Source organism: Mus caroli, unplaced genomic scaffold (assembly GCF_978045245.1).
Source record: "Mus caroli unplaced genomic scaffold, Mus_caroli_1 scaffold_5, whole genome shotgun sequence".
Lineage (NCBI taxonomy): Eukaryota > Metazoa > Chordata > Mammalia > Rodentia > Muridae > Mus > Mus caroli.
Genome location: NW_028227260.1, coordinates 71,623,615 through 71,645,130, shown reverse-complemented (window position 1 = coordinate 71,645,130; position 21,516 = coordinate 71,623,615). Strand labels below are relative to the sequence as shown.

The 21,516-nt window shown below is 35.5% G+C and overlaps 1 protein-coding gene across 2 annotated transcripts in view; it reads right to left on the bottom strand.

The window, feature by feature from the left end:
• Positions 1-2,575: 2,575 nt before the first annotated feature.
• The window catches only part of Eda2r (ectodysplasin A2 receptor), a 42,599-nt gene continuing 23,658 nt past the window's right edge, over positions 2,576-21,516 (bottom strand). For both annotated transcript variants that reach the window (XM_085838103.1, XM_029473618.1), the window contains 4 exons: positions 13,087-13,265; positions 12,483-12,568; positions 10,843-11,007; positions 2,576-7,938 (listed from right to left, as the gene is read on the bottom strand). In XM_085838103.1, coding sequence (XP_085694229.1) covers positions 7,562-7,938; positions 10,843-11,007; positions 12,483-12,568; positions 13,087-13,265 — 807 coding nt within the window. In that variant the 3' untranslated portion in view covers positions 2,576-7,561. The remainder of the gene's footprint in view (positions 7,939-10,842; positions 11,008-12,482; positions 12,569-13,086; positions 13,266-21,516) is intronic.

Here is a 21,516-nt window from a genome sequence, read left to right as displayed (position 1 = left end):
TAGTTACAAAGGAAAGATTGAGGAATGGAATCTGCTACCAGTAAAAACCACAGGATAAGGGCCATGTAGTTGAGCAAATTCTCCAAGTAGGAAGCCATTTTTTTCAAACAGACAGCATCTGAAATCCCAATACTCATGTACACATGATTTCTCAGTCCCTAAAAGCTAACTTCTAGGTATACAGAAACTTGCCAGTCACACTGTGAACATAACTAAGGCATGTTACTAGCCCAGAAAAATGCAAACATTCCTATCCTCTAATAAAACAATAACCATCTAAAAATTTCCGGTTTGATACTGTGATGACTTTATTGCTTTGATACATCTGTTCAGAGATCTAGTTTCCCCCATGTCCTTCTAGGGTAGTGTGGGAGTTGATTGCCCTGTGACTAGCACAGGTACACAGTGACCTCCACAACACAGCAGACAAGGCTACTGCTCACATTTTAACCATTTCTGTGCCTCCATTACTATGCATATATTTTTTGTTTTAATCTTCCTCACTATACCAGCATTCCTAATTTTAATCAAGTGAGAATATAAGACCTGGCAGGTTTTCTCACACCCTGAAACAGGATTGTCTCACCATAGTACCATTTAATAACTAGTAATTGCCAACCAATCAATATTTTGCCCATTGGTAATGCTAATATGCCTTACTGTAGCCTGTACTGGGAATTCCTTTGCCTAACATCTCTTTTCTTTGTGCAATCCTGAGATTTTAGTGACTTCCCCTGTTCTTCCTCTTTTGGTCTGAGTGATCTGCCCAAATGTTCTTCCTCTAAGTTCCTCCAACATATTCCCCTTTTCTCCTTCTCACTGGTTATGTTGATAGTGCAAAAGAATAGAATGGAACAAGTCCTTTTTGCCTTGAAGTTAGTAACTACATAGAGTAGAAAAGAAGGAAGAAAAAGGGAGGTAAAGAAAGGGAGAAAAGGAGGAACAGAGGAGAGAGAGAAAGAGAGAAAGAGAGAGATTGATTGATTGATTCAGGGGCCAGGCAATGAAGGAGTATGGAAAGTGTTTAAATTGACAAATAACAAAGTGAGCTCAGAGATCAGTGATCATGAAATATATTTTTAAAACAGCTTTATTGAATATTTTTATATAATAAAATTCATCCATTTCCAGTATGCCTGTCAGCAATATTTTAATAAATTTACTGAGAAGTGTAGCTACCATCATGACATTCTTTTCTTCTAAATAAGATCACATATGTCTACTAACATTAGTTATTCCTCTTGTACTCAGTATGAAGAGACCACTAATTTACCTTCTGTCACTACTAGCTTACATATATAAGATGTGCCTTCTAGTACCTGGATTCTTTCACTCAGCATATTTTGAGCTTGAACTCTGACATGTCAAGTATCATAATTTCAATTATTTTAAATGTTTACTATCTTATGTTGTATTACAACTTTATTCATTCATCAGTTGACAAAATTGGATTGCTATCAATTTTGATTATTATAAACACTCTTTTTAAGAGTATTTAGTCAATGCATTACATGCACATGTTTTTAATTATCTTAATTATATATTGATGGATAGAATTATTGAATCATATGACAACTGAAGCTTTAAATTTTACACGAACTGCCAGACTGTTTCCAAAAGGTCATGCCATTTTATAATCCCACCAACATTGTATGAATTATCTTTCTTTCACATCCTTGTCAGTGTGTATTTCTATTAGAATTAGCCAATATTTGAGATAGAAAGAAATTTAATTTGCCTGGTTTTAAATAAAATTATAGTTGTGAAGAACATTCAAATCAAATGTTGTACCTTTAGCAGCCCCTTGAATCCAATAACACTATAAACAAAAATACAGATCAAATAATGGTAAAGTAGTGCTCTTAAGATGCAATCTTACAGTCTGTCTAGTTTTATGCGTGTATGTGTTTGAATGTGCAGCTATGCCTGCATATGTGTGTATATGTTTTCTTTTTAAAAATAGTAAGATCAAATGGAAATGTGCACATATAAACTACAAGAGATTGGTTTATAGATCTAAATATATGCACACAGTATGAAGACTATACAACACTCCCTAAGAATTATAAATTTAGAGCTGGGTGTGGTGGCACACACTTTTAATCCCAACACTTGGGAGTCAGAGTCAAGCAGATCTCTGTGAGTTTGAGGGCAGCATGGTTTACAAAAGTAAGTCCAGGATACTTAGGGCTATTACACAGAGAAACCCTGTCTCAAAACAACCACCACCACCACCACCACCACCACCACCACCACCACCACCACCACAACAACAACAAACAAATAACAACAGAAAAAAAATCAACAAAAAAAAAGAAAAGAATTCTAAAACTTAGAATACAAACATATCTGGTAGATCTGTAGACAGACAGAATTCTAAATGTCATAAACAATTTGTAAGCAGGAGAACATAGTCTACAACTCAGATCTCCTGGGTTACGAGACAGAATTGCCATAGCTCTGGTGCTAAACCCAATGATTAGAAACACATTTCTTTCTGTACTGACTAAGCAGACACACAAAACAATTGAATGAGTCACACAAGTTCACTGAAAGCCAAGGAATAAACAAGGCATTTGTATGTACTTCTGTTTATTGATTAATATGAATTGTTTACAGATTATCATAAATCAGACACAACTTGTCAGTATCCACTCATGCATATGGCTCAAACTTTAACAAAATCTCTATAAATAGATCATTTAAAGGAAAACAATAATTAAAACCTACCTACATTAAATACAAAACATCAAAGACCTTGGTAATAAATTGAATGAGGGGTATGAGGCTGTGCCATGTCTATTTGTTGGGAAGAGAGGTGTAGTGTTGACATTTTTACTTACTCTAATATCAACGACCTTAGGGAAGAAAGTTGATCTCCCGTACTACATACCACCTTTCAAAATTCCAGTGATATAAGTGGGGGAAATAAAGTGAATCCTGAAGCCCGACTCACCTCCAATGAACACCTACCTCTATCCCCTGTACACGCTCAAATATGTAAAACACAACTGTTGTCCAGGCCCAGAGTTATGTTATATACACGTCTCATGAATTCTTCAAAGAGAAGACACATAAAAGCATAGTGCTCAAAGTGGTCCCACTTTATAAGGACACTACTTGAGCAAATATGCAAATATGAAGTAAGACAAGGCCAAATATCAATTATAAAGAAAAAAAAAGCCATCCTTCTCTTTGCTTCTACCCAAGAAACCAAAGAAAGCAAAGCAAAATAAAACTTCACCTTATTTCAGTTACTAACTGTTCAAGAAAACTGGAACCAAGGCGATTCTTGGCATGGATGTATAACGACCTTGTTATGTATAGGCACAGTGAAGCAGGGTGCCTGGGTCATTTAATCACATTGTTTTTGCTGTTTTATCATCATAGTCCTTTTCACTAAGAAACAGTAATGTACTTGAGATTGAAGCAGTGCCAAGCACATAGTGACCTTTCTACAGCTGGAACCTACTCAAGCTGAATCCACCTCAGATTTAGTGCTAGTTCTTCTTCACCAGAAGTATAGATATGGCTAACTAAAGTTGGTGAGATAAGCATAAGCTGTCCCAGAAAAAAGTACCAAAGACCAAGGTCTAAACCTTGGCTCATACACATTTGATAATGCTTACATGAGATCAGGTTGTCTGGTACAGCGTTGTGATTCAATTGCTTCAAATCCCCTGCCAAGTACAATGGGACTTTTAGCATTTTTTCTCTTGTTGTTTTAACACTCTTATCAGCAGTTTGACCTTAAGACCCTTAATCAGTGTTTGTGGATGAGCTGTAATTAAAGACACATTTAACAGAATCTTGTAGAGAACACTCTCTCTTCAGGATAAGTCCTGGTGATGAAGTCCACATTTTACCTAACCAACCAATGGCTAGTAGGATAGAAACTAGCTGCATAAGCTTCATAAAGATTCAGAGATAAAAAGGCATAATAGAATCTCCAAGGAGATTCTTGTTTCTCTCTGCTCTTGAGATGTACAGGTAAAAGCTAAAGGCAAAATGAATTTTCAAAAAGAACCAAATGGACAGTAAAGTAGGCATCGAACTGACATGTCAAAAGAAATACGCATACCTTGGGGGACCCTTCACAGCCTCACTTAGCTAACTTGAAAAATGCTGTGGGTATCTTTGGGGGTCTGGTGGGTGATTGTTTGGGGAGCCCAGACATAGGAAAGGGAAAATTGGCTCAGAACTGTAGGGTCCTGAAAGATCAAACTGTAGCCTGGCTTTCTGCTGGGGTTAGAGGAATATAGAACCTCAAAGATTAGATAAGGCCCAGGAGACCCATATCAAAATTCCTTTATGTGTTATGCTAAAACTCAGAACCACGGCTCTTTGAACATCCATCAAACCTTCCAGCAGACTCACAGAGTGCTATGAGTCTAGGGAACCAAGAAACAAGAAGAAAAATATTGTAAACAGTGTTTAAGAGCTAAAGGCAAGAAAACCTAATATAAGATGAACACATGTGATATTTTCCAATGGAAAACTCCACTACAGCCTCAGCAGCACTTAGCCTATTATGGGGTCTGGTGTATTTCTTGGTGTTGGAAATGTTTTATTTCCTTCTTTACTTCCCTCCTTTCCCCCTTTCTCCACCTTTCTTCCTTTTGCTAGGATCGAAAATAAGACCTTGTTCATGCCAAATGCAAGTATTCCAACACTATCTAAATTCCTGTACCTTGTGTTTTTGAGAGTCTTACAATGTAAGGTAAGCTTGCTTCCAAATTTCATTACTCCTGCTTCTGCCACCTTGATATTGGAGGAATACTTGTATGCAGCCATGTCCTTAGTTAAGTGTCAAATGAAGGCAAATGACTGAAAGCATTCTAGCTTTTGTATGCCCCACCCCCGTATTTCACTGAGCAACCCCTGCACTGCCTATATTAAAGTTTATATAGTGAGTCACAGAGACAACAACTGTAATGTGAATAACATAAAGTGCAGCACCCACAGGTTTAGTGCATCTTTACCTCTTTGACCCAGAATAATTGTGTGCATCTTGAATTTGTTTTTAATAACCTAAGTCACACTAGCCTCCAGGACACTAGCCTCCAGGATATTATATATTACATCTAAGCAAAATAGGTTCGGTTGCTTTACTCAGTTGACCACTTTGCCCTATTGAAACTTGAACCACTATAACGAAATGAGCATAAATCCTAGTGGCTCATTTTGAACATACCAGGATACTTAAAGCCAACACATGATAGCCACATCTAAGTCCTGAGGGTCATGTCTGACATATTCTAGAAAAAAAAAAGAAGAAAAATGTTTCAATTCATGCTTAGAAGCATGTAAAACTAAAGATTCAGGCTTAAGAGAAATATACTGACTATTCTCTAAGCCAAGAAAGCACCAAATGGTCCCCATAGCACCACAGGGTACTACTTCTGCACCTCAGAAACATCACAGTCAGGACTTGACTGGGAGGGGGAAAAGGTAAGAATATTGGAGTAAGAAAAATGCAAAGAAGTTCAGGAAACAACAATTTAAAAAAATCTAGAAGACACTAATTTGAATCCCCACCAGAGAGCACTGATAGCCTGTCTCTAAGAATGAAGAGTCTAAGAAATATACTGGCTTGACAGCTATCATTGTTACAGAAGTCTAGGATATGAGTTATAAAATCCAGGCTTCAGGCCTCCCCATGGTACCTTCCTCAATATCCCTTCACTTACATGTACATGTTTATGTGTGTGTGTAGACATAGGAGGAGTCAAAGAAAATAGCTAAAAGAGAAAGTATTTCATTCTCTTCAATATGGTAGGCAGATGCCAACATTTATACTGTATACTCCATTTTTAGGCCTACTTGTCAAAAATATAGGTATGAAACATATACAGGCAGGCAAACTCCACCTCATTCATTGTTATTCCCCCCACTTCTATAATTAATTAAAGAGAAAGAACAGGCCCCAGCAGTCCCATGGCTATGGAATCTGGATCCCCAGACTAGAATAAGAAAACAAAAACTGTTCAAGGTCAGTCACTGGAGACTTAGTTCTCTCTTAGAATGGGGCTCTGAAGACCCCATTTTTGAACGCTGGTTATTGTGGGACCCACATCCCAGGCTCTTGCTACTTTTGTTGAGTAAAAGAAGAGCAGGAAAGTCCAGCAACAAGCAATGGCAAGGTTGCCAAGAGTGAAAGAGACCTAGAAAAAGAGCAGAGCAATTAGAATCTGGGAATGCAAGCTCATTACCACCCTCCTTTGCCTTTTCTCTAAAGGTTAATGGTTAGACCAGCAAAGATTTAGGACACAATAGCAGAAATATATCACCTGGCAATAGAAATGACAAATCTATCCTATTTCAAACTAGTAAGATACTGTTTTTTAAATATTGAGTTGATATAAGCACCATGTACCAAAAAAAAAAAAAACAAAAAAACCAAAGGTAGTGTTTTACAGACAAATGTTATCTTCAGTTCTCTCACAAGGCAGAAGAGTCAGAACAGAACCAGAACCCATAAGTAAGAATGAGATACAATTATGCTTTTTACACTTGTGAACTCAAGAACTACATAATTTTTAATGAAAAAATAGATTGGGCATCCTTTATCCAAAATTAAAAGTTTCAAAATCCAAAAATGCTAAAAAATATTTTAACTATTTGGCATAAAACCATAAGTGAAAATTTTTTACACTTGATCACACATGACAGTTTATATTAAGAATACAACATGAAAAACTTTCAGGTTTTATGTGTGTTCTTTTTTTCCTCAAAACTATTCCATCATATATATGTATGTATATATACACACATACATACACACACATATGTGTATGACACATATATTGAGATACATACATATATATTTCAAATTCAGTGATGGAGTTGAATGAGTTCTATAATGGGACTACTAATCCTGGGTTCTAGTCTATTTCTGAGATTGGGTTGTTCTGTGATTTTAAGCAAATCACTTTTGATCTCGGTTGCTCAATTGCTGCTTGTTTAAAAATATATTTCTTATTTGCCTACCACAAAAGGGTGAAGTTACAAAGTTCAGAATGATATGTAGATGATATAAGAGGAATTTCTAATTTGTGACTGAGTAAGCACAGGGAAAGGAAAAAAAAAAAACCTACCATGTAGGCACTATAAAGGACATGTGTATATGCTTTCATTCATTCCTCAAGAAAACTTACCAGCTGAAGGCTATGTCTCTGAAAGAAGTAAAATGATTTGCACAAGTGTATAAAGCTAATCATGAACTGGTATTTCTCTGAATATGGAGCCACATATCTCTACAGTGTTGTGATGCTTATACACTTGAAAGGAGAAAATAGAATATGACTAGTTGCTAGTAGAGTCAGGATAAAGATATTGGCCTCATGTTAACCTGCCTGATCTCCAGACAATTCTTGTCCTAGAAGTTCAATGTAAACTTAGCTCAAAAGTTTAGTGCTTCTTCAACCTCTATTGGTCCTAGTTTCCTGCTATTCTTCAGTCCAAACCCTATGGAACAACAGAACCCAGGTTGGACATTTTGTGAGGGTAGTCCACACCTTCCAGTCCTTTAGTCCTACCTTTCTAGTTTACCTTGGTAGAGTTAAAGGCTGGGAACTTCAAAAGGTACATAGAGCTCCAGCCTGTCTCCTGAGTGTTCAGCTGTGTTCTCTCTCAAGGTTTCAGGTCCAGGAGATGGGATAGAGCTGGAAAACTTTTGCAGGTCCAGCTCTGTACATTCAATTGGGGTATGGACCCATTGAGAATGGCTCTCTGAGGCACAGGAGGCCATGGTGAAGGACTCCTGGGTGGGGAAGCCGCGAGTGGAGCTGCAGTCATCATCCAGGATGGAGTTAAGTGGTTTGATCTCAAAGATGCCCTCATTCGCTGGAAATTCAGGACTGGTCTCCTGGCCAGGTGGTACAGGGAAAAGAGAATCCTCCTCCACTGTCTTTTCAGCCTCATATTGCAATGAACCTCCTGCAACATGAAGCAGAAAGCCACTGAGCCAGTGTCTCTTTTCAACAGTTTACCTCTTATTGAGCACAAAATAGGGAGTGAGTGAGAGGATCTTGGGGCCAGAGTTCCTCTTTCCCTCCTGGAGGACCAGAGCACCTATAAGTGAGCTAAAATTACATGTTTCAAAAAAATATTTACATTGGGGTATCACATTAAGTCTGCTAGATGCTGGATTTGGGAAGACAAATATGTTCAGATAGAAATAAATGCTTTGCAGAAAAGAGATTTTTAACATGTCCTGTCCTTCCATGATCTATGGATATTATGAAATATGGCAAAGGGACCAGACAGAATTAAGGTAGCACATGATAAAATAGGAAGATTATCATGAATTATGCAGATGGGTTCATACATCTCTTAAAGCTAAGAATGATATTTTTATCCCATACTTAATGACAAATATTTTAATTTAGTTACATTTTTCTAGTTACTAAATGTATCCTTAGACAATTTAAAAATACAGAAATGACACTAGAGAGATGTGGCATAAAACTTAATATATCATCCCTAGTTTTAGAAGAAGAGAGCTGTGAGCCAAAAGAGATGATCATCCCCTAAAGCAGTGGTTCTTAGCCCCCCTAATGCTGTGATCCTTTAGTACAGCATGCTGGGTGACCCCTAACCACAAAATTATTTCCATTGCTTTGTCATAACTGTAATTTTGCTACTGTTGAGTCACATTGCTACTGTATTCCTATGGTCAATGTAACCAGTGTGAAAAGGTCATTTGACCCTCAAAGTGTTCTCAACGTACAGGTTCAGAACTCCTGCTCTAGAAGCTGTAAATGACCTTTAAGTCTTATAAATTCATGGGGAAACAGACTCCCATAGAGTATACAGAAAGAAAGACAGTCCTTCAATTTCTTGATTTAGGTCTTGTAAAGACCCAGGGAAGCCTGTTAAACTTTGGAGGTATAGTAACTGAGATAAACCATTAAATAAGTGACAATTTGCTAAAACAGTGATAAAGTCGCCCATCCTACCTCACAAGTCGGATTTAATATGAGGTTATAAACTGGGTGTGTATTCATGATTTCCCCACAGTGGGTATGGTTCTGATGTTTGTTCAAATAATTTGTGAGTTCATAAGAAAATTTCATACAAAATTATAACGTTCTGGATTCTTTGAAAACATGGAAGGTTTTGCAGTGCTAACAATGAGGAGGAACTGAGTAATGGAGTTTTGATTAGATAGGAGATGGTCTTCCTAGTATGCCACAATTTCATTCTTTTTTCTGCTTCTACATTAGATTTAATTCACACCAACTTGACCTTCAACTACACAGTCCCAGCAAGTGTGTGTATGTCAGTGAGTACTGATAAATATCTTTCTCATATGAAAATCCATGGGAAGCTACCTGTCTTCATGCTACCAGGAGGGTACTACAATAATATCTTAAGGCTAGAGAGAGCTCCTCCTTTCTTCTCTCCCAAGGAAGGAATATGGAGACAGGCAGTTCTCAGATGTTCCATTACATTCACAATTTGGAACCCAGACATTTTATTACCCATGATCCAGGATCAAGCAAGAGTTCTTATTTTACACACCACCTTTCAAATTCTGCATGATTAATAAAACAGTAATACTGTGGTCGACCATTATCCTAAATGTCTGAGCTACCAGTTTAGTCCTAAGGAAACTGAAGTAGAGTTGAGGAAGAATCATTTAGAATCAGAAGGGGGAAATACTACACCACATGAAATGCTAGATTTATCTTTGCCTAAACAGAGTACACACAAATAAACTATTGGTAGGTTCTAGATCAAAACTGACTAAGCAAGCTCTAAGAAGGACTTTTCCAGCATAGAGCGAAGCTAAAATAAACAGTGTTGGTTTAGTCACAGTATCCATTAAGTTAAGGAATCCCGAGAGTCCTTGAATCTAGTAAACTATATCCTTTCCTTTGCTAACACAGTCCTACTTGTTAGTTTTGATTTTGTTTTGTTGTTGTTGCTCTCCCTGTTTAGTTCACAGTTCTGTTAACTGCACTGAAGCTGCATTGGACACTGGTATTCTTGTGTGGAATTCTAATGTCTTAGTTAGTTTTGATGATCCTACATCTTCCATATTTGCCCCTAAGTGAACTGTACTGTCTTACATTATTGGCTGGTAGATGAAGATGAAAAAAACTAAAAGTATTATCAAGACTTTAAACATGATCATATACCTTTATTTTCACTACATAGCTATTTCCCATGGCTTTGGCCCAATCTCCTTGGACAGCAGCACTTTGGATGACAGAAAAGTATAAGAATTTTGATTAAACACTATGCTTTCAGTTATCCAGATTACTATGTTGACAACATTTACTGAAAACCTCATCAACTTCTATTATTCATGTTTTAGGTATAGCTAAATCCTCTTCACCTCGTATGTTTCAGAATCTATTTGTAAATATGTACATACTAATACTATATTAATGTATATGTAATATATGTAAATATATATAAAAGAAACAACATATTCAATCCCATCTTCCATTTTAAAGATTAAAAATAAGTAAACTGAAATTTGAGTTAGGCTATGATTTAATAATAGTCTTGAGTTTCCTTTACCAAGTTATTTCCCATAAAGAAATGTGCTCCATGAACCCTTAAAACCTAATAAACATGTCCATTGAATTTCTAGGTAGACTCCAGCCCCTTTGACTTTCTATATTTTTTATAGCATCCCAAATAGTTCCCATAGAACAACAGAGCATCATTGCTGGGATTTTCCAATGTGGCAGGGAAGGCCCATTATCATGCAGTCTCAAAAAAATTCCTCTTTTCTTTTTTTAGAAAAATTTCTCTTTTAACAATAAAATAAAATAAAAAGCCCGTCTTACTCCTGATTCTTGTGAAATATTAAATAGACATACTTACCGCATTGACAATGTCTGTTGAAGATCTGCTTGCAATAAAGGAAGAAGAGTCCAAGGAAGGCCAGGGCAAATACCACTAGCAGACTTCCCACCAGTGCAACAAGTGTGGCTTCCTTAGGGGGAACAGTGTGTGCATCTACCTTCACTAAGCTCAACTGGAAGGTACCTGTAAAACAACAACAAAACAATGGGTAAGGTTGGTCAAAGTGGACAGTTAACTGTCATTCTGACAAGGGCCCTAAAATTCTGTAGGCCACATCTTCTCCTTTAGGCCATCTGCATCAGGTCTCCTATCTTTATATTTAAAAATAGGTAAAATTATAATAAAATGAAGCAGAGATCATATGTTACATGCATGGTATAAATTAGCATCACTAACCAAAAGATGCCATATTGTGCTTCACTCGTGCTATGTTTAGTAATATAGCCTAAAAACAAATATTATAAGATTAAAATGCTCATCAGTGAACACTGGATCAGTAAATCGTGATTTTCTAAGATGTCATAAAAGACCTTTCATTGATTAATATAAATAACCCAGTAGAGAAAAACAAAGTGAAGAAAGGATAGCTTATGACCTTTATAGAAAATGATGTAAACCACAAAGCAATAGCAAATAATGTCTAAGAATATGAGTACATATGAAGTAATACAAGCATTTAAATAGCAGTGGAGAATAAGGCAGAGAAATATGCCAATGAATTCACTGCATTCTGTATACACCCTTACAGTAAAGCCATCAACGTACACAAAATACCAATGCACTTTTAATAGAAACAATGTTTGTTACTTTCAGATTGAGTCAGTTAAGAGCTGATACATCTTAACCACTTCTTTCTGTGATAAGGAACAAGACACTACCTGGCCTAGCAATCATAGTCCTGTGATGGAAAAAAGGCCTTTATCTTACGAAAAGAAGCATGGGATTGTAGAAAGCTTCTTAAAATTTAAGAAAAGTGTTTATTTCTGTGAAGGATAGTACAGGAAATTCAGAAAGAATCTAAAGGGAAGTTTATTATGCCTGTTGCTTAAAAAAAACTGAAGGATATATACAAAATTTTGAGATTAATTATCCAAGAATCTCAGATAATATAGAATTTTATCTTTTATAGTTACATTTATTTTCAATGTCTATTTTATATGTCATATTTTTAAGGAAAACACCAGTAATTTAAAGAGTATGTGAGAAGATAGACAAAAATTTAGAACATTAGAAAATAAGTAAATGTCTAGTGACACAGGTAGAAATTAATTCTAGCTGTTTTTTCAGCTAAGGATTTCCATATGCTATGTATGTTGACTCTAATAGCAATATTGACTCTAATAGCAATTAAGTGTAGAAATGTTATTTTTAAAATACATTGTATCATTCATTAATCCATCAAACCTAGTCAGGCAGCTCACAAAGTATGAATACAAATGTTTTCTCATTAGAAACATTTTTTTTTAAGACAAGGGAAACAGGTCTAATGAATCTGAATGCTGAAAAGTTGGCATTTAATCATAGGCGACTCTCTCTGGTCAATATGCCAAAGGAAAGAGTGCCAAGGAATGTTTTCCTCCTACAAGGATAAAGAAGTTTACTGATTTTGTTGACTAACACAGGTTTGGGGAAGAAGGGAGAGAAAAATAGATACACACACTGAACCTCAGAAGAAGGAGTCTGCTTTGTACATGGGATGCATTCTTGGTCCTGCAGGCCCCCAATGCGTGTCTTTCGGTAGAACCTGTGATCAAAGCAGAAAGGAATGACAGAGTGATGAACAAGCATTTGACTTGTAACAGCCCTTCCTGAGATGATAAGGAGTATCTATGAATCCTTTCTTAGCAGGAGTGCCAACCCTCATGAGATCTCTGCCAAGTGTGATTCAGTCCATCTTTTCTCTTAATTATTCATATCCTATAGCCCAAAGAGGAGCTAAGGTCATGAGACAGGCAAGCAGTTATATGATGTCAACTTCTTCATGATTCCTGTGTAATATAACATGACATTTATTTTAAATTTTAGGCAGAATATCAGTGTGATTAAAAAGCTTCTAGGTGCTCATATGTGTTTGAAAATTTCTGGATGCTTTATATAGATAGATCCAGTTAGAAAGATACAGAGTCCCCATTCATGGAGTTTAACTAGAGCATGAAACTGATCCTTAGAATACTTTTACTAGGGTTTAAGAGGTAGGATGATAAAGAGCATCTAAGAATGTTAAAAATTCCCAGAAGGACTTATGCAATTTAGTAAGCTTACCTGGGCAGACAGTCTCCACAGATAGCATTAGAGGTATTTGTGCAGTTGGCCTTCTGGACCCGATTGATGACAGCACAAGTGATGCATGTCTGACATCTGTGATGTCCCCAAGTGCTTTTATACTTTCGGGGAGGGCAGGCTATACAGTGCGCATCTCCACCTTCTCCATAACCACAATCCTGAAATATAGAAGGGGTTCATAAGAGCTTGGGGAGAGGATGTTATGACTTAAGTAAATATACTGTAAGATACTATTTTTTTCTCTTTCTCTCTCTCTTTCTCTCTTACATTCTTTCTTTCTTTCTTTTTTTTTTTTTTTTTTTTTTTTGAGACAGGTAATAATGGGTAGTCCTGGCTGTCCTGGATCTCACTCTGTAGACCAGGCTGGCCTCGAACTCAGAAATTTGCCTACCTCTGCCTCCAGAGTGCTGGGATTAAAGGCATGCTCCACCATGCCCGGCAAGACACTACAAGCTTCATTAAACTTGTCATTACATAAATTTACCAGCTCTAACCAGCACTGAAAACTGAAATGTAACTAAATAGAATAGTGGTATAAAATGATGTAAAGATAAGTGCATCAATCAAAATAAACAAGATTAGGCTATGGAAAAAAACACCAAATTTTAGTTTATTTCTTACTCACACTCTGCCTATTAGAGACTTAATGAGGATTGGGGCCTACATTATTACCCACAATGGGGCATCTCATTCAAGAAAGGCTTCATACTGTGCTTACATGATAGGAAAATCATGTAAAAGAGAACATTTTCTCCCCGAGAAATAATACACTTTGGTTTCATCATATGGCACAAGCCATACATGACAACTGATCATTATTAGGCATAAAGCATATAAGAAAGCCCAAGTTTATAGTATATCAAAGGATACATGCTAGCAAGTATCTGATTAAAGAATAGTTAGGACCTACTGTTCTAACTAAAACTTTCCCAGGTAACACACATGTTAGTATATGTTAGGTATTGATGAAAATTGACTTCTTAGTCTAGGTCATGATAAAAATGTTTTAATATCCACTGGAAAATAGATCTATCTGACTTTTGCTTCAGATCGGGTATCAGTGCAATAATACTAAAGCTATTACCTCAAACCCATTCTTTCTGTGCACAAGAGAACGGAACATCTGAAGAGATTGGAGTAAATGTTCTGTGAAGATAATTTTAGCTCTCTTACTATGGAAATCAATGTGGTGGTTCCTTTGAAAGATGGGAATCAATATACATCAAGATCCTGCTATACCACTCTTGGACATATACCCAAAAGATACTTTATCCTAACAGAGACACCTGTTCAAAAATGTTCATTGGTGCTCTGTTAGTAATAACTAGAGATTGGAAACAACTTAGGTGTCCTTCAACAGATGAATGGATAAAGACAATGTGGAACATTTTCACAATGGAATATTTCTCACCTGTTAAAAATGTATGGGTAGATAAACAGATGGAACCAGAAAAAAATCATCCTGAGTAAGGTAACCTAAACCTAGAAGGACCAATATGGTATACATTTGCTAATATGTGGATATTGGCTGATAAGCCAATTATAATTGAGCTATAATCCAAAAAGGAGATGGAGAGAAAGGAAAATTAGAATATATAGTTATGAATGGACCGATGGAGTATTGGAGAAGTTCAAGCAGGGTAGGGAAGAAGAGAAAGATGAGGGAAAGGTTGGGAGAAACAACTAAAATTAAGGGTTATTTGAGTCTAGTTTGGAAACTTGATACAGTAGAGGTTTATATCCATATATGAAAGAGGAAATCTAAATAAATTAGCCAAATAATGGGGGAGATAGATCCCCCAACTGAACATATCTTGTTACCAAATTAAGCCTCTAGTAGCAAAACTGGGTTATATTTAATTGAGTTAAAATGGGTCACATGGGAACCCTCAAACAACCCAGGCTGTGGCAAACACTACAAGTTTTATCCACAAACTGATGACAAGGCCCAATTCCTGAAGACAATATCTACACAACTCACTAAACATGGAGAACTCTACCATTTGCCTATGGAAAGCCCTTACCCATAAGGACTAGTGTTCTTGGTATCAGAATGTGCTCTGTATACTACCAAAGGAGAAATAAGAACAGCAACCCAGGTACAAACTCTTTCATCTAAAATGGTATCCTACCTATGAGATATGCTAAGGCAATGGTGGCCCAAAGCTTGTAGGAGTAACCAACAAATATCTGGTTTGATTTCAGATCCACTCCAGGAAATGGAAACCATACCCAATACTGCTTGGAGGACCAAGAGAGTAAGACTAGATATCCAAGGATGTTAGGTAAAACCAAGTGCCGTTGTTATCATCATGCCTAGTACATAGTAATTCAAACAAGTAACACTACATATTGTTATGTATTCTGAAATAATAAGTAGACCACTGGTATCAGAAGAACATGACATGATTCCCTATTAACTCACTCACTAGAGAGACAATGATGGAAGTTAGCCAATATTCACTGATAATTAAATAACAATTTTACTGGTTGTTCAGAATTTTCCTTGATTTTACTGATTAATTTATATAATATTTATTGAGAAACTAATATATAAATTATGATTCTGCTATGGATATTATGACTGAATGATTAAAAGTATCAGAGTAAAAAAGTCCCTACATTCAGGAACTTTTATACATGTTTATTCACCATAAAACTTCTAAGATTGCATTATCATCCCTATCTTAAAAGCGAGAAATTTTTGTGTCAAAAGAGTATGCACAGAGATACTATGTTTTAGGAGACATGAGCAACAGAGATATTGATACAATTACCCAGTCCTTACTCTCTTAATCTTGTGGGACTAAGTATACTACTACTTAAGGCTGTATAGTTGAGTGTATACAAGCAGGCAGCATCCTACAATGACTATAGTTGTAGAAATTTTCTTAATCTCCAAAACTGAGAGACTTCTTTAATTCACATGAGATAAATAGAAAAATTTCTCAGGAAACATCTTTCCAAATATCAAATAGCACTAAAAAGCAATATAGACCAAATAATGCCCCAGGGATACAGAAAATTAGTCTTTCAAAGTGATATGCACAAGAAGGCTAGAATCTGTATGTTAACACAGCCTGCTAAATGGAAGGTTGTAGTAGGACTCTGAGTCTCCTGAAAAAAAGTCAGACATAATGAAACACAACATCAGACATAATAAAACACCCATGATAACAAGAATCAAGAAAATCAGATTAACAAAAAAACAAAAACAAAAACAAAACAACAAAAAAAAAACCCCAAAAAAACATTGTCTTAGTCAGGGTTTCTATTCCTGCACAAACATCATGACCAAGAAACAAGTTGAGGAGGAAAGGGTTTATTCAGCTTACACTTCCATACTGCTGGTCATCATCAAAGGAAGTCAGGCCTGAAACCCAAGCAGGTCAGGAAGCAGGAGCTGATGCAGAGGCCACGGAGGAATATTCTTTACTGGCTTGCTTCCCCTGGCTTGCTCAGCCTGTTCTCTTATAGAACCCAAGACTACCAGCCCAGAGATGGTCCCACCCATAAGGGGCCTTTCCCCCTTGATCACTAATTGAGAAAATGCCTTACAGCTGGATCTCATGGAGGCATTTCCCCAACTGAAGCTCCTTTCTCTGTGATAACCCCAGCTGTGTCAAGTTGACACAAAACTAGCCAGTGCAAAGACAATCAACAGATACCACAAGCTAGATGAATCAATTATTGGGATTATTTAACAAGGATTTTAAAGCACTCCAAAATTCATTGACAGTTATAAAATACATTTAAATATGAGAGAAATTAAAATATCACAGAACATGAATGGAATTTTTTTTGGGCAAATTTGGATTTTAAGACATCATCTCTATAGTATTATTTGACCTGGAGCTCATCATGTAGCCCCAATCTGGCTTCAAGGTTGAAGTCATTTTGCTTCTGCCTTCAGAATGCTGGCATTAGACCTGAAAGTAACTAAATTTAGCTCAAAGAAATTGTTTTTAAGAGCCAAACAGAAGTTATAAAAATAACTGAATAAATGAACAAAATTCACTGGTTGTGCTGATTACTAGAAAATTAGAAAAATCACTGAACCTGAAGATAAAACAATAGAAGGAATACAGTTCAAATAACAGGACAATTAGACTAAAATGGTCAAAACCAAGAAAATGACTGGAGAATTTGGGGGATAATATAACAGACAAAGAAATAAAACTATGAAAACCACATGAAATCAAAACAAATAAAATGTGTGTCAGAAAATAGTCAAAGAAACAAAAGCTAAAATTTTCATAGATTTGGAAAAAAATCACCAAATATCATCAAATGCACACATGTGTATAGAAAGAATCTCTTATGTACTGTACAGATGCAGGAGTTATCAATTAAGTGGTGATTTGTCTATAAGCTTAGACAGGAAATAGAAAGTAGGACATCCAGTAGACTGATTGAATTCTGGGGTAGAGAAAGGGAAGAATGCACCCTGTAATATGAAAGAGGAGAGTCATGGAACCGGGACAGAAGAAACCAGCCAAGTGGCAGAACTTAGATTTGAATAAATAAGATATTAACTCAGGAGCTAGTCAGGGGAACATGCATAGCTATATGGTCTAGGAATTTGTAAATATATTTGAGTCTCAGAGTTGTTATTTTTACCAACAGGGGCATGGGTTGAAAACCACCCCCACAACAGACATGTATTTATATACCCCGCACATGTATAGCACATGGAATTCCGATACACTCAGACACACACACACACACACACATCTATCTATCTATCTATCTATCTATCTATCTATCTATCTATCTCTATCTATCTATCTATCTATATCTATATATACATATGTGTACGTGTGTTTATGTGTACTGGAGATTATGTTTATGTGTATGTGTATATAATGAAACTTCTTGGCGAAGGTCAGAGTTGAAAATATTCAGTATGACATTAACTCTAAAACAACAATCACTGAAATGACAGTGAGTATTTGTCTGAAACTTTGAAAAATTCCTTAAGCCATATTTTTAAGATATTGAGAGTACATAACCGCCATGTGCAAATTGTTAATATTCTGTGAAACTTCAACTTAAGAAAGAAGGGGAAAAAAGATATTCTTCAGGTTAACATAAAACTCCCATGTTGCCTGGTAGACACACTATAAAATGGTAGCTACTAAAAATTTTCAATCAAAAAGAAATGATCAAAATTGGTAGCTTGTAAAAGGTGAAAAATGTTGGAATTATAAAGATAATTTATAAAAACTGAGCTTTTACTCCCACTCCTTTTCAATACTGTAAGCACCAGCCAGGAAACTTAAGGCATTAAAAAGCAAATTAAAGCGATACTAATTGGGAACAATAAATGAAACTATCTCTATTGGCAACTGACATGAGATTATATGTTAGAAATTGCAGATATTCCCCAGAAGACTTGTAGAAACAAGTAAAAATAGATCCAGCACTAGCACCACCAACCAAAACACTTATAGAGAAAGAGCCCATGGAGAGCCGCTCATTCACAACAGTCTCAAAGAAAGGAATAAACCAAACCAAAGAGATGAAAGACCTTTAAACCTCTAAAGCAAGGGATAAAGACACTAGAAAGTAAAAACATAAATCATGCTTATTGACTGGTAGAATTAATATTGTGAAAATGAGTGTTCTCTTAAAAAGCCATTTAGAGTTTTAATGCAAGCACAATCAGAATCCCCATCTCATTCTTTACAGAAATAGAAAAGAAATGAACTATTGTAAAATTCACATGGAACCTTAAGACTCTAGGGGACAAAACCCATTCTAGTTTCAAAATGTATTAACGGGTCAAGTAATGAATACAATGATAATGGCACAAAAATAAACATATTGACCAATGAAACAAAACTGATGAATGAAACAAAACTGATGATTGAGACACAAGTATATATAGCTACATTCATCTAATACTCTGCAAAGATGCCAAAACCACACACTGGTGAAAATACAACATATTCAAAAGAGGATGTCTACATATAAGAGAAATATATCAGAACTGTATCTATTACCTTTGACAAAATCTAAATACAAATGGAGCCAAGACCTAAATTTGAAATATCAATGGTTACAGGAAAATATACAAAGTACTCTACATAAAATGAATGTAGGAATGGACTTTCTAAATAGTGTCTCACTTGCTAAGGTATTGTGGGTAATGATTGATCTCATAGAATTAAAAAGTAGAACTCATAAAACTAAAAGGCTTCTTCACAGCTAAAGAAACAATCCCATGAAGATTATTCCCAAAGAATAAGAATTTTTGCCAGCTATACATATGAAAAAGATTAATATCCAAAATATGTGAAGAGCTCAAGAAATAAAGAGGAAAAACGGCCCACAAATAGTATTAAGAAAATTGGCTCAAGATCAGAGCAGAGGGAACCAGCAGGATCCAAATGATGTGATCAGGGAAATGGGACAGAGAGGCTCAAATTATGGAAGAGAAAGGGAAATGAAATTCGAATGGGGAGGATAAAATAACAACAAGCATGTCTGAAAAGGTCATAAGGAATCATACTATTAACTATTTATTATATTCATGTATATTTCCTATCTGGATTGAAAATGCTTCCTCTAAGAGCCAAAGACAATCTAACAAAAATGTAAAGAGCAGGCAAGAGAAACCCTCTTTTGAAATTTTGCTCAGGGTTGTCCAAGAGACTCCCCAAAACAAACAGCCTATTGTTGTCAACAGTGATTGTCCTCAAAAGTAGAAAGTAAGTCTATATTTCTATAACACACTATGCACATCAAGGATAGGGCTTAGAGGAGCTGGTGCTAGAACTAACTTGAATACCTTGCCCACAAGGAATAGTTTTTACAATACTAAAAAAAGACCATGGGATAATACAAACTTCCAAAGGAAGCAAAGGAAGTCCTTTTTGTTGTTGTTCTAATAACTTCTTCTTTTTTTTTAAATCCCCTATTCCCTCCCCCTTCCCCCTGTCATCTTCTCATCACACTTATAATAGACTAAACCTCTGAAACTGTAAGTAAGCCCCAATTAAAAAGTTTTACAAGAGTTTTTGGGGTCATGGTGTCTCTTCATAGCAGTAGAACACTGACTAAGATATTGGGAAAGTAAAGGCACTTAAATGGATGTTTCTATACTCATAATGGGAAAAAAAGTTGAAACCAGCAGATCCTAAAAAGTCACATGTGTCTATTTTAGTATTTACAACAGCTAAGCAAACAATACAAATAAATACAATAAAATTGGCACAAATATATCAATATGAAGTTTTAAAATACAACTTTGTATAACCAACAGAAAGGCAAGAAAAGACAAAGAAAGGAATAGGAATGGAGAGCCCAACAATAAAACAACAGCCTTCAGGCTTAAAGTGTCAATCAATAGCAATCTTAAATTTAAATCATCTAATCAAAGCAATTAAAAGGCAAAAATGAGCATTGTAGATAAAATCAGATACTATCACATTGCCCCCCCCCAGCCATTCCTTTCACTGATGAATGAATCATTTCCTAAGAATTAAAAACATGCAAATTATCATTTACAAGTCTTGTTGAGAATCATCTTTCATAGTTAGGAGGCAAAAGAGTTTCGTTTTTCAAATGATTCAGGTTCCCAAATGCTTTTGCTGCTAATCAGTTTTATAATCAGGAAACATTTATCTTAATTTTATCATGCTTTCATGATGCTGACACAAAATTTCGATGCTGACCATGGAGTAAGTATAGTTATTTCTTTTTAAAAGTTGTTTGTATAACATGCAAGAACAATTAACTGAAAATCATAATCAAGAATGGTTTATGCTAAAAACATACAATATTTTAACCTTAAGAATTCATTACCATATTATCAAATAAACATAGTAAGAGAAAATGTATTAAAAAGTGCATACAAAATAATGGCATTGAATAAAATTTAAAAACATTTCTGATTTTAATATACTTATTATATAAAGTATTAAAAATATTTTATTTTATAACATCTGTCTACTCAAGGACTTTACTTGAGTAGAAGTTGAACAATAAACATTGTACTAAGAAAGAGTTCACAGGTTAGTATACATCCCTGCCAAATATTTGAAAAGTAAAAAAAAAAAAATCTTAAAGCTTCATAAATTAGTAATTAATATTATAGAAGAAAGCATAAAAGTAACAGATGATAGAAATATGCATTATTCATTTTGGGGTTTGACTTTTGGGTCATGGGAATTTTATACATTATTGAAAATACATGCAATTGTAATGGAAATTAGTAAAAATGTACAAATGTGATATCTATTTATATATTTCAAGAATATTAAAATTGTATTTAGTTCACAAATTATACTTGTAGAAAAATATCCCAAGGAATTGCTGTTAATCTTCTGCAATAATTTGTTTACAGGGTTATTTATAATTCATGAGTGAAATATAAAATTGAATAAAGGTAACTGAACAGAAATG